Source organism: Rana temporaria, chromosome 5, assembly GCF_905171775.1.
Source record: "Rana temporaria chromosome 5, aRanTem1.1, whole genome shotgun sequence".
Classification (NCBI taxonomy): Eukaryota; Metazoa; Chordata; class Amphibia; order Anura; family Ranidae; genus Rana; species Rana temporaria.
Window position 1 is genome coordinate 89,125,164 of NC_053493.1, and position 14,553 is coordinate 89,139,716.

The 14,553-nt window shown below is 40.6% G+C and overlaps 1 protein-coding gene across 3 annotated transcripts in view; it reads right to left on the reverse strand.

The window, feature by feature from the left end:
* HDAC9 (histone deacetylase 9) overlaps nt 1-14,553 on the reverse strand; it is an 821,625-nt gene that overhangs the window by 283,676 nt on the left and 523,396 nt on the right. For all 3 annotated transcript variants that reach the window (XM_040352828.1, XM_040352826.1, XM_040352829.1), the window contains exon 4: nt 13,209-13,447. In XM_040352828.1, coding sequence (XP_040208762.1) covers nt 13,209-13,447 — 239 coding nt within the window. The remainder of the gene's footprint in view (nt 1-13,208; nt 13,448-14,553) is intronic.

Genomic DNA, 14,553 nt, shown 5'->3' on the forward strand with positions numbered 1-14,553 from the left:
ATCGTGTGTACAAGGCATCAGAACAGAGATCTGCCTTGTTTACACAGGCAGATCCCCATTCTGTCACTGCGGGGAACGAACGTGGTTTTGGCTCCCCCGCTGGCCAATGGGAGCGCGGCCACAAAAGCGAGTTCCCGAGCCGACGTACACTTATGGTGATTTGTGTGACCGTGCCACCTTGTCACAATATAATGACGGCAGCTGGTCGGCAAGCAGTTAAATCACCTTTGGCTTAACAAAAACAGAATTATTTCGAAACTCTAATAACACACACAGTCTTTGATTTCTGATTTATGCTTACAGTTAGAATTTGACTGGAGTTCGATGTAAAATTCAATTTGGACGAATTTCGATTTATTATTCGGAGCATTCAGTAAATTTTGTTTATAATTGTAATTAAGGTATTCAGACATATCCAAATCTCAGAATAATGAAAAATGTGTCCGAATATTTATTCGGAACGAAACTAATCGCACATGTCTACCTGTGTGAGTTTATGTATACTGAGCCACACAAGCGAACCTCACCATACATTTACAGCACTGCTTTGTGTCGTGATGATGTGACTCCCATGTGCATGAACAGGAGTGATGTCTTTGTGGCCAGGCCAACCAAGCGACCGAAGAGCTGGAACCCGCAAGGAAGGCTGGGAGAAGATGGCAGCGCTTGGGACCGTCAGGAGTTCTGACAGTGCATCACTGGAGGGGATTACTTGCTAGGTACAGTAAGTCTGCCATAATGTGCCAATATGCTGTGCATACCAACACATTATAGCTAAAAGCTCCTAGGGCGCAATTTTAAAAAATTATGGTGGAGGTTTAATTTGCGTATAAAGCCACAACTTTTTGTTTTAAATAGAATAAAAAAAAATGTGTAGCAGAATACATATTGGCCTAAATTGATGAAGAAATTCGATTTTTTACATATTTTTATTGGATATGTTTTATAGAAAGTAAAAATATATATATATTTATTTAAATTGTCTGGCTTTTTTTGTTCATAGCGCAAAAAATAAAAAAACGCAGAGGTAATTAAATACCACCAAAAGAAAGCTCTATTTGTGGGGAAAAAAAGGACATCAATTTGTATGGGTACAGTGTCGCACGACGCGGTTGTCAGTTAAAGTGACGCAGTGCCGTATAGCAAAAAATGGCCTGGTTATTAAGGGAGTAAATTCTTTCCGAGGGTTAAAGTGGTTCTTCAGACAGTTTTCCTAAAATTTTTAGGTCAGCAGCTACAAAAACTGTAGCTGCTGACTTTAAATAAACAGACACTCACTTGCCCAGGGATCCAAGTCCGTTTTCACCTGGGCTGGTTCTTCATCAATCTACATTTCCGCAGCACCGACACATTAACTGTGGGAATCCGGCTGTTATTCCTTGTGGCTTCACAGCCGGCTGCCCACTGCTCATGCGCAAACCACAATGTGTTTTGTGAATGTTCCCGCAGCCACCTGGGACATGTGACGTGTCCCAGAAGGTTACAGACGGGAAGGGGGGTGGGGCACAACTTCTGCTTGGATCGTCTAAGGCAATAAGAGTGAAAGTGGAAGTGGGTACCTAACAAAATTAGGTCCCCCCCCCCCCCCCCAAAAAAAATGATGTGGCAAAAGTTCAAGGGGGAAGAGCATAACTTTCCCTTTTGGGTAAAGTTCCGCTTTAACCCTTCTTTACCAAAAAAAAAGTTTTGACTTTACTTACATTTAACCATTTCCAGAATGCCCTACGCATATATACTGCAGCAGAGCCGCCCTTCAATGCTAAATCATGTTTGACCTGCTCCGGCTGTGATTGGACACAGCGGCAGCCAATCAGCCAATCATTCCCAAAGCAGACAGAACTACTGACTACAGATCAGCATTCTGTCAGAGGGAAAGATGGAGATATTGTGTTTCTACTAAGCAGGATCACAGGTCTCTGTTTTCCTCCAGTGAAAGCAACCTTCACCACAGTTAGCAGGCATCTCCCATGTTAACCCCTTTATGTATCATTGTATTGGTGTCACTGTGTCAGTGTGTCAGCAAGTGTCAGCAGTTCAGCTAAAATTGCTGATCGCCAACATTACTGGTAAAAACAATAAAAAAATATTAAATTTCCATAGATATATTCCATAGTTTGTAGACGGTATAACTTTTGCGCAAACCAATCAATATATACGCTTATTGGGATTTTGTTTACCAAAAACAAGTAGCAGAATACACATTGGCCTAAATTTATGAAGAATTTCGATTTTTTTTTTTAATTGGTGTGTTCTATAGCAAAAAGTATAGGTATATATATTTTTTTTAAATGGGTATCTTTTGTTTTTATAGCGCAAAAAAATGTAAACCGAAGGGGTGATCAAATACCACCAAAAGAAAGATCTATTTGTGGGGCAAAAAAAAGAACTTCAATTTTATTTGGATAAAGCATCGCATGACTGTGCAATTGTCAGGTAAAGAAACGCAGTGCCGTATCTCAAAAAATGGCCTGGTCGGGAAGGGGGTAAACCTTCCAGGGCTGAAGAGGTTACACAGATTGCCTACCTCTATACATAAAAAACATGATAAAGAGCAGTCATATTGACCACAACAATCCATCAGATTTCATTTTTAACTCTGTAAGAAAAATGGAAGATGATTGGTCGCTCTTGGTTAATGTATTGGCAATATCCATGTATTTCTTTATACTACCTTACGGAATGAGCCCAAGAGTCTGTACAGGCTTGGCAATCACTTTACAAAATGCTTACCGGTAGTTTATTCTTACATATAAATAACACTAAACACGTTTTAAATTAGCCATTCAGAATAGAAGAGAACAAAATGGTGTAATTAAACCAAAAATCCATGAAATTTCTATGTTAGACAAATCCATCCATCTCAGTCTGAAAGTATTTTCATTGTACATTAACCTGTGCCGTGCCAGAGCTCTGCAATGGGTTGTACGCTGTGTCAAATACATCCCTGGCAGCTCAAGTTGCAAGACCTGAACTTTCTTGGAAATTACATTTCTTTGTAAAGAACTTAATGGAAGCAATGCCCCAGGGAACCATTCACAGTCAGTTGTAAATGTTCTTAAAAGAAACATTGCTAGTCACTCTTTTCCTCTTTGGATAACAGACAAGAGGAATGACAATGGAAGGCCTGTTAATATGAGAAATCTACTCAGCTATGCAGGAAACAGATTTGCTGAATTAAAGAAATGTGGTGCCCCACTGCTTGTTTAGGGAGAGAGGCCCGAGGACAATTTAACTAAAATCAAAAACAACGTTAACCTTTAAGAAGTGGAACGTCATTAATCATGCATAGCGCTGGAACCCGTGTTATTGCACCATCTGACAACTGAACTTCCATTCTGCAAAGCACTGCATACCATGTAAGCTATCTTTAACTTTTAATAGCCCTGAATTACAACACTTAGACAACAGAATTATCACATAACGATATATTATCCGCCATATACATACAGTAGATGCACACTAACCAAATGACTGAAATAACGTTAAAATATTTTGTAAAGTAAGTTCCCATTCACGATTGCAAAAGGGGCTGTTTGTGATTACCCACGTGAGTCTCCGCTGAGATTCATGCAAAGGAGTACGGACAGGAAGCCCCACTGAAAGCAATAGGAGTCTGACAGTGCCCGCAGCTGTTTGCGGCCGTTCACATGTAATCACTCATGCAGCGATTACCTGCAGATGATCAGCCCTGGACACAGACAGTCTGCATCCAGGGCTGATCATCCACAAGTAATTATTGCTTGAATGATAACTTAGATCTCAGTTGGGTCTGCCACAGGTGATCATAAATGACCCCATTCGCAAGTGTGAATGAGGCTATTACATCTTTATTAAAGGGGTTGTAAAGGTAAAAAAGAAATCCCTAAATAGCTTCCTTTACCTTAGTGCAGTCCTCTTTCACTTACCTCATCCTTCCATTTTGCTTTTAAATGTCCTTATTTCTTCTGAGAAATCCTCACTTCCTGTTCTTCTGTCTGTAACTACACACTATAATGCAAGGCTTTCTCCCTGGTGTGGAGAAAGCCTATTGAGGGGGGAGGGGGCGAGCAGGAGGGTCAGGGCGCTCTCTACTTTGCAGATAGAGAAAGGAGCTGTGTGTTAGTGGGCATCCTGACACTCCTGCTCGCCCCCTCCCCCCTTAAGAGGCTTTCTTCACACCAGGAAGAAAGCCTTGCATTACTGTGTGTAGTTACAGACAGAAGAACAGGAAGTGAGGATTTCTCAGAAGAAATAAGGACATTTAAAAGCAAAATCGAAGGATGAGGTAAGTGAAGGAGGACTGCACTAAGGTAAAGGAAGCTATTTAGGGAAAAATTACCTTTACAACCCCTTTAAGTATATATTTAACATTATAAATATACAGTCACCGACCACTTTATTAGATACACCTTTTCAATTGCTTGGTGAGATGACTCGCTGAAGTTCAAATTGATCATCAGAATGGGGAAGAAAGGGGATTTAAGTGACTTTTAACATGGCATGGTTGCTGGTGCCAGACAGGCTGGTCTGAGTATTTCAATAACTGCTGATCTACTAGGATTTTCACGCACGACCATCTCTAGGGTGTACAGAGAATGGTCATAAAGAGAGAAAATGTCCAGTGAGCAGCAGTTGTGTGGGCAAAATTGCCTTATTGATGTGAGAGGAGAATGGGCAGACTGGTTTGAGATAATAGAAAGGCAACAGTAACTCAAATAACCAATAACTTGTTACAGCCAAGGTATGAAGAATACCATCTCTAAATGCATAACGCATTGAACCCTGAAGCAGAGGGGCTATAGCAACAGAAGACCACACCGGGTGCCACTTCTGTCATCTAAGAACAGGAAACTGAGGCTACAATTCAAATAGGCTGACCAAAATTGGACACTAGAAGATTGGAAAAACATTGCCCTGTCTGATGAGTCTCAATTTCAGCTGCGACATTCAGATGGTAAGGTCAGAATTTGGAGTAAACAACATGAAAGCATGGATCCATCCTGCCTTGTATCAATGGTTCAGGCTGGTGGTGGTGGTGTACTGGTGAGGGGGATATTTTCTTGGCACCCTTTGGGTCCCTTAGTATCATTTGAGCATTGTTTAAATGCCAAGGCCTACGTGAGTATTGTTGCTGACCATGTCCATCCCTTTATGACTACAGTCACCCATCTTCTGATGGCTACTTCCAGCAATATAATGCACCATGTCACAAAGCTCAAATCATCTTAAAGTGGTTTCTTGACCATGACAATGAGTTCACTGTACTCCAATGGCCTCCACAGTCACCAGATCTCAGTCCAATAGAGCACCTTTGGGATGTGGTGGATCGCAGATTCGCATCAGAAATGTGCAGCCGACAAATTTGCAGCAACTGTGTAAAGCTATCATGTCAAATGGACCCAAATCTCTGAGGGATGTTTCCAGCACCCTATTGAATCTATGCCACAAAGAATTAAGGCAGTTCCAAAGGCAAAAGGGGTCCAACTGGTACTAGCAAGGTGTACCTAATAAAGTGGCCGTTGAGTGTATTTTATACAGTTTAAATATAATTTTTTTCAAATGAGAAATTACGTTTATTTTTTAAGGGTGCAATCCGCTTTAAAATGGCTCCTGATGGACTTGCTCTTGTCCATGCAACAAACATTGATTAGCACTATTGTTTTACATGTGTATTCACAAAAAGAAAAAACTGAAATCAAAAACAAATATTAAAACTAACCTTACACAATAACAACCAAATACACAAAAAAAGGAAAAAATCCAAATACAAAGATTACTAAATAAAAAAACTACCTTAAATATACTTGTAAAAACACAGCCTCTAAATGACGTTTTACCTAAAAAATCGAATGCTAATTTCAACTTTTTACTTTGCAGAAATATCACTGATGGTAAGATCAATTTAAACAAAATCACTCCACTCGTCCCGACTCATCCAGGGAACATCTGCTGTGTGTTGGTAGTTTCACCCTAGCATTAAACCTGTACAGCTGCCCCAATAATTAAGTCCCTATTATTGCTGGTGTTTTTATATTCTGAAGAGTCCTGAATCTGAGCCAGTAAAAATGTTCCTTGGCCCAAACAGCCCCCTCTCTAGTTCTCAGGGAAGGAAATTGCATATTAAAGAATCATGTGATAAGACACACTTTGAAAACGCTTCAGATTCTGCATCTGGGTAAAACGTAACAATTTCGCATGAGTGACCTTATGGCAAAGTAACTCAGAGCAGTAGCACTTTATGGTTTGATTCTACTTCCAAAAGTTAGTCTTCAAATTTGTAAAATATTCACAACTGAAAAAAAAAAAAAAAACACACAGAAATACAGAGCTAAATAGGGGGTTGACTTACTAAAGGCAAATAGACTGTTCACTTTTTAAGGGAATTATCCCCAGAACGTAGTGAACGAGGTGAAGCTTTGCTGACTTCCATCATCCAATCATGTGCAATCAAAAATGCTGTTTTACTATTTTCCTTGCACATGATTGCGTATTCTTTGCAACGTTCTAGGAAGTGTAACTTCCCTATATACTGTAGTTACTATCAGTAGATGGATGTCATGGCTCACCGTCTAGATTTAAATTATATTTTTTATCCTGGTTATGCAATTTTGCAATCTAGTTTTTACCAAATACCTGCGAGGGTCCAACAATAGCTGTTATCTTGTAGTGACTTTGATACTGTTATCTGCACAGGTATCTTTCTGGTCATTGCATTTGCACAGGTGTTAAAATATTTTAGTATTATTTCTTAAACTTTTCATACTTTATATTGGAATATCCCACTCCTTTATTTTGCGAAACCGGCCAGGGCCGGTGCTACCACTTGTCAAACTAGGCAGCCGCCTAGGATGCACTGCTGCCTAGGGTGCCCATCTGCTGGTTTTCCTCCGTTTGCATGCTCTTCAGGCTGCAGCATGTAACTAACTCTGCTGTCTCCGCCAATGAGGAGGAGAGTCCCGGGCAGCCAAGTCTCTGATGCAACATCGCTGGATAGAGATGGGCTCAGGTATGTATTGGGGGGGCAGAGGGGGGCTGCTGCATACAAAAGGCTTTTTTTTTATCTTAATGCATAGAATTAATTAAGAAAAAATAAACATTCTGCCTTTACAATCACTTTAATCAATGGCAGCCAAACTGCTGTACTACTGACCAGAAGATCACAAATGTAACAGCCATGGCCATAAACGGGCCTATGCCGGCCTAAAATTTGAAGTAATCCCTTCTGTTCTTGTCACAGTGAATTACTTTTACAAAATGCATGTAATCAGTCAAGGAAGCTTTTAAATAGTTTACCTAAAGCCAAACCTCTTTTATTTATATATATATATATATATATATATATATATATATATATATATATATATATATATATATATATATATATATATATGAACAATTATTCTGCCCTCTGTCTGCCTTTGTGTGCACAGCTTGCAGAGTTTAGTTCCTCTTTAAATTGTATAGTTCTATATTGTGTATAACTGCGTGCAAGACTATGGACACCCTAGCTGTGCTTACCATTATTAGACAGTAAAACACATTTTATATTGTGTTGAGGGTCTCTGAGTTAAAACCTGACCTTAGAAAGGGATCGTTCAAAATGTGAGATTATTTTGTTTCTTTGTAATAAATGCATAAATAAATAAATAAAAAGAAAAGAATGAGCTACCTTTAATCTAAAACGTTGTAATAATGGGCTACATCCTCGTAGTATACTTAAGCATAGCTGGGTAAACACTTCATCACAGTAAGGGCTCTGAAGCAGCCAGGCAGACCACACAACTCCTGGAAGACAGCGGTCCCACAAGCGCTTGCTGTGTTTCCCTTCCACTTCAATTTGCATTGGCTTCCAGCTGACATTAGCAGGCTCCATAACAACCGCTATTTGGAGGCTTAGGACTGTTCCCTGACCACTCACAGTCATTACTTAACAACATAAATATTGTCCGGCAATGAGACTTTAATTATTTTGATTTATACTCGAATGTTTCAGGTCTGTTTTTTTTTTCCAAGTGCTGTCACATAACTGCTTTTAGCTTTGGATAATGAGAACAGGTGTGCATGTGATGGACAGGGATCAATACACTGGCTTCTTAATATACAACTGATTCATTACATGACGAAGATTCAATTTTCTGGCTGATTAATTATAGACATACAAATAGTCAGACTTGTTTTCTAGTTAGAAAACCTCTATGGCTGTCCCTATACGCACTCGTGATGTTTTGTAAACCTGATCTGCGTATTGCATTACAACAGTGATTTCCTTAGTGCTGCAAAGAAAAGGTTGCTCTGAGTATAGTGGACATTTGGTGGAACTGACTCTTTTTTTTTTTTTTATTCTTTTTCTTTTTATATCCAAGAAAACAAAGAGGAATTATCAAGAAGAAGAGGGAACACAAAATCATATTCACATTTCAACCAGATGAATATATCCGTATCTATCTAAAATAGTTCTACTAAAAGTAACATTATAATCCACCATACCCATACCTCTATATTTGCCTTTATTTTTATTCCCATCATTCACCATTACCTCTTTATTTTCCCTTCTTTACAAAACCCAATACCACCCCCCCCCCCAAACAAAACAAAACAAAAGAAAATAAAACCCCACCCAAAGCCCTCCCTCCCATTCCCTACGGAAAGATGGAGGGGCTACCTTCTAATTAAATCTCGTGTACAGGTACGGACCTCATACTGGGACGTCCTTACTCCTTACATTCCCCTCTGATGATGTACCCCTCATCAGAGTACATAAATAGGTTCCATCCTGTCCATGTTTTAATATACTGTTCTCTTTTATTTTGGGTTGAGAGGACTAAGTTCCCTATAGCCCCTATCTCTCGCACTCTATTGAGCCATCTCATGATGGAGGGTGGTCTAGTATCCCTCCACTGCAAGGTTACTCCACTTTTAGCTGCATTAATCAGATGGCACAACACCGATTTTTTATAACTCTGCACCGGGATCTGTGAACAGTGGAGGAGGAAAAAAGCAGGGTCTTCTGGTATCGGGAAATCTGTAAATTTTTGAGAAATTCTCTGGACCTCCAGCCAGTATTGTGGCACTTTTTTACAAGACCAGAATATATGCAACAAAGTTCCTCGTTCCACATCTCCAACAACACTCTGGAGTTTCTGTAGAAAATTTGTGCAGCTTTACTGGTGTGTAATACCATTGAATTATGCCGCGTACACACGATTGGACCGTTTTCATCGGACGAACCAATCGTGTGTGGGCCCCATTGTTTTTTTTCCCATCGGTGAAAAAATGTAGAACCTGTTTTAAAATTATCCGATGGTTAAAAAACCGGTAGAAAAAAACGATCCATCAGTTAAAAATCCACACATGCTCAGAATCAAGTCGACGCATGCTCGGAAGCATTGAACTTCATTTTTCTCAGCACGTCGTAGTGTTTTACGTCACTGCGTTCTGACAAAAACTGATTTTTAACTAATGGTGTGTAGGCAAGACTGATGAAAGTCAGCTTCATCGGATATCTGATGAAAAAATCCATCGGTCCGTTTTCATCGGATGAACTGATCGTGTGTACAGGGCATTAGAAGTTTATAATTGGATTCCTGGGTTCATGTACAAACCGAGGAATTCAATGCAGAAAAAATTATACGTTTACGCTGAGTTAGCGCGAAAGTCCTGCCCAGGTCTCTTTCCCACTTACTAATTCCTGGCATCACAAAGTCTCCCGGGGGTGTTTTCAACAACCCGTACATCTTAGACACCACTCGAGAGAGTGGTTCCTCATCTTCACAGTAGACTTCTAATGGTGTTAGTTGCTGCCGGACGTTTAATGAAAAAATGGCTTACTTGAAACGCTTGCCAAAAACTTAGTTCAAAGGTCCACCCAGGTTTCATTTACAAATCGATGGTTGGCCAAGTTTCTGATTGTAAGAAATGTGACACCTGAACAATATCCTTCTATTTAAGTTTATTAAGTTTATTAAATGCTCCCGCCTCCATTCCTGGTATAAAACCAGGATTCCCCAAAATGGGGAACAGGGGTGATTGGCCAGATGAAAACTTTGAATTTCAGCATATCTTAGCCGTAATTCGGAATGTTGGGCCAATTGTAGGGTGTTTCTTCAGAGAACTCGGTAGTACTGTATAGCACCAGGGTGCTCTACGTAGGGGGACCGGACTGAACAGTTGTTCCATGTCAATCCAACGTTTAAAATCAATTAGCCAGATTCACGTAGAGCGGCGTATGTTTAAGAGGGTGTGGCGCATCTCATATGCACTACGCCGACGTAACATAGAGAGGCAAGTACAGTATTCACAAAGCACTTGCTCCCTAAGTTACGGCTGCGTAGCGTAAATGGGCCGGCGTAAGCCTGCGTGATTCAAAGTAGGCTGGTAGTGGGCGTGTTGTATTGAAATGAATCGTGACCCCATGTGAATGCATGGCCGAACGAACGGCGCATGCGCGCGCATGCTCAGAATCACGTCGCAAATACTCCCTAAGATACAACGTCACAATGCTTACGATGTGAAACCTCACTTACGCCCAGCATCCGACGGCACTTCCGACGTGCATACCCTAAACAACTTAGACCAGCTTTTTGGTGGTTTAACTTTATGGAGGAAAAACGCCTTATGTAAACTACGTAGATTACAGCGACGGGCGCAAGTACATTCGTGAATCGGCGTATCTAGCTCATTTGCATATTCAACGCATAAATCAATGGAAGCACCCCTTGCGGCCAGCGTAAATATGCACCCAAGATACGACGGCGTAGGAGACTTACGTCGGTCGTATCTTGGCCAAATTCAGGCATATCTGGTTTCCAGAATACGCTTAAAGATACGACTGCGCACATTCGGACTTACGACGGCGTATCTACTGATACGCCATCGTAAGTCTCTCTGAATCTGGCTAATTATGTCTGCACCAATCTACCAACCTTGCCAGATGGACCGCTCGGTAGTATTGGGCAATATCTGGGACTGCCATCCTACCAAAGCACTTGACTCTTTCTATATAATCCTTCCTTGGAGCTTGTGTACAATCGTTCAGATTTTTTTTTTTTCAATAAAGTAGTGTAGAGTACAGTTCAGAGTGTTTCATCTGCAATACATTGTGGGGTTGATTTACTAAAGGTAAATAGACTGTGCACTTTGCAAAATGCAGTTGCGCCAGAGCTTAGTAAATGAGGTAAAGCTTCACTTTGTAAAGAGTACCCAATCACATGCAAGAGAAATGAAAAATAAAAAATAAAAATTTGCTTGCACATGATTGGATGATATAAGTCAGCAGAGCTTCTGCTCATTTACTAAGCAACTGCAAAGTGCACAGTCTATTTGCCTTTAGTAAATCAACCCCTGTGCTTCTTTGGCCTCGCATGTCCTAATGAGATGTCCTTAGAGTGCAGGTAAAACAAGTAAAATGCAGTAATTTTTCCAAATGCGGCATTTTCCATTTAAATCCAGCATTGCTCAAATGCATGCATTCAAATGAAAAAGTGTTAAAAGAGGACGTAAACCCTGATGGCTTTTACTTTCTCTTTCTTCCCTAACTTTCCCCTGCAAAGTAAAAGCATAATGGGCTAATATACATCACATACTAGCCCATTATGTGGCACTTACCTGCAAATGAAGCCTGCGTTGTCCACATCTATCTTCGCCCCTCCTCCTCCTTTCCGGTGCCACGGACTCCGGTTGTGTGACTGGCCCGGGGGCACGTGGCGCATGAGCGTGGGAGCCATCATTCACGGCACTTGCTAGTGAAGAAACGGCACGAAAGGCTGTTTCTTCACAGCGCATGCGCCGATGATGTTGGGGCAAGCGTATATGATAAATATCTCCTAAACTGTGCAGGTTTAGAAGATATTTACAATATTTACAGTGCCTACAGGTAAGCCTTATTATAGGCTTTCCTGTAGGTACAAGTGGTGTTTACAACCACTTTAACCTCTTGTCACCCAGGTAACACATAAAGTACTGTGCAAACGTTTTAGGCAGGTGTAAAAAATGTTTTATAAATTAAGAATGCTTTCAGAAATATTTTTTTTTTATCAATTTACAAAATGCAAAATGAGTGAACAGAAGAAAAATGTAAATCAATTTAATATTTGGTGTGCCCACCCTTTGCCTTCAAAATAGCATCAATTCCTCTAGGTACACTTGAACACCAATTTTGAAGGAACTTGGCAGGTAGGTTGTTCCAAACATCTTGGCGAACTAACCACAGATCCTCTGTGGATGTTGGTTGCCTCAAACCCTTCCAGCTCTTCAAGTAGTCATCCCAATCCCCCCAATGTCTGCTCATGATATGTTCCATAACCCTGCACACAACATTCCGCATATGTGCATTTCATCCAACATCTCTTTACATCTGAAATATGCAGGGCCCTGAATATTCTGTGGTTCAGGCTAGTGATCAGACATCAGCCTGAATGCCTTAGGCCCATTTTACATGGGGGCCCAGGCTACCTGGTGCATGAAAAAGTTGAGGGGTCCCACTACCATGAGGGAAAACCTCATTTCAACCACCACCAACTCCTATGTAAATCAGATTTGTACTTCAAATTTAAAATATGTGTTAAATTCTGCTTCTTATTCACCTTATTAGTGATTATGCATCTTATCTGCTCTAGGTGCAAAACTCTTTTAATATTGCATTCATGGTCAGTAATGAGACATTGCAGTGGCTTACTTTTGTAAACTTTACTGTGTAATAATTAAAATAAAATACAGGTATATGAAGTTCAATACAGTCCACATGTTAACATAAGCCCAAAGTAATTGGCATAAACTTCCCAAAATATGTCTAAACAGTCTGCAACTGTCCCAATAATGCAGGAGGAGTTACTGTTGTGCCCACCTACTCATGTGTCCTTCAAGCCTCATGCCTTGTACACACGATTGGTTTTCCCGGCGGTAAAAAGGCCACTGGGAAAACCGAGGGGAAAACCGAGAACCTGCTCGGTAGCTTTTTCTCCTCAACACATGGCCACGTTTCCTGACCATGTACAGTATGTATTTTTTCTAACTTTCCTGATCTGCATGCTTGCTTCAGGTCAGTGATTTGGAAGTATTGAAGTCATAACAGCCAGGCAACGCTCATCTTCAGATAGAGGTTTGCAATTAAAGCCCCCTACTTCTCTCATGATTGGTTTACAGGAAGTCATGTTCCTTTTGCCAATGGGAAACACAAAGCCAAACGCAAGACCACTAGAGTTTACTGCAACTAGTCTTTAGTAAACTGGTACCTTGAGGTGCTCCTGCAGCTGGGCTTGGTGTTGTCTTGTGAGGTTTTCATGCTGCTTCTGAAACTCGGCAATGAGCAGCTGTTTCTGAATCTGCTGTTGCTGCTGAATCAGTAAAAGCTCTTGCTGCAGCTGCTTCTCTCGTAAGCTAGGATCTAACATAGGCATGACTGTCCTTAGATCTGTCCGTAGGTCCAGTGGTGTGATGGGGTCCAAACCTACTGGGACTTCAGTCTTCACATCTGTAGGAGAAATAAAACAGCACATAAACACACAGAGAACATAAAGAACTTATAAGAGGAACAACAATTCCTTTCATCATAAAACATTTTGCATAAAGATGAAAGGGGCTTTTTTTAATCTTGCCTATTATTTTAAGTTCCATGCAATGCATTTAGATAGCTATGAGTAAAGGTATGACAAATTTCCAGAGACAATAGTGAGATTTTGCCCTGACTCAATAAGGCAGTATTTTGTGCAAACTGAACTCCAGCTTAAAAATCTTTGACGTAATCCGTTGTTTCCCACAATATGAAAGGCCCCCAGATAGCAAGGATAACTTGCCACAAATCTGCACATTTTCACTGGCAATTTGTACACTTGCAGAGCACTTGAAGCACAAGTTCTAGTTGACATTTTTCCAACTCGTAGTAAAGTTGTGTGGCAAGTTTCTAGCAAGAGCAAAACTGCAGTGGTAAGTCTACAGAAAAAGCTCTGCAAGTCTACAGCATGAAAATTCAGTCACAGTGATGGTGGGATGATTATTGCACAACATAACCGAACCAGAACTTGCAGCAGACTTGCCGAATGTTTGCAAAAAAAGTAGATCTTGATGCAATGCAGACTTGCTGAAGCCTGGCAAGTTCAGCAATAGTTTAGCACGTCATTTTAAAACATGCAGCACATTTTCTTGCTATCTGGGATAGAGACAGACTTTAATAGGTATAGTGTAAGCAACAGCTACCCAAATATATCTGGAGGCTGTAACCCAGATAGCAAGCAATTGTGCTGCAAGTTTGAAACTGACTTGCTCAGCTATTGCTAGACTTGCCAGGCTTCACAAATGTGTTGCACAATTGCAACAAGTCCGCATTGCATGACTCCAGATCAACTTTCTTTACAAACGTTCTGCAAGTCTGCTGCAAGTTCTGGTTCAGTTATGTTATACAATAGTCATCCCTCCACAGGGGTCACTGTGGCTGAATTGTTATGCTGTAGACTTGCAGTTCTCTTACTGTAGACTCACCGCTGCAACTTTGCTTTTGCCAGTGAAAATGTGCAGCAAGTTAACAGACTTATGCCGCGTACACACAATCATTTTTCGGCATGAAAAAAAACAAAGTTTTTC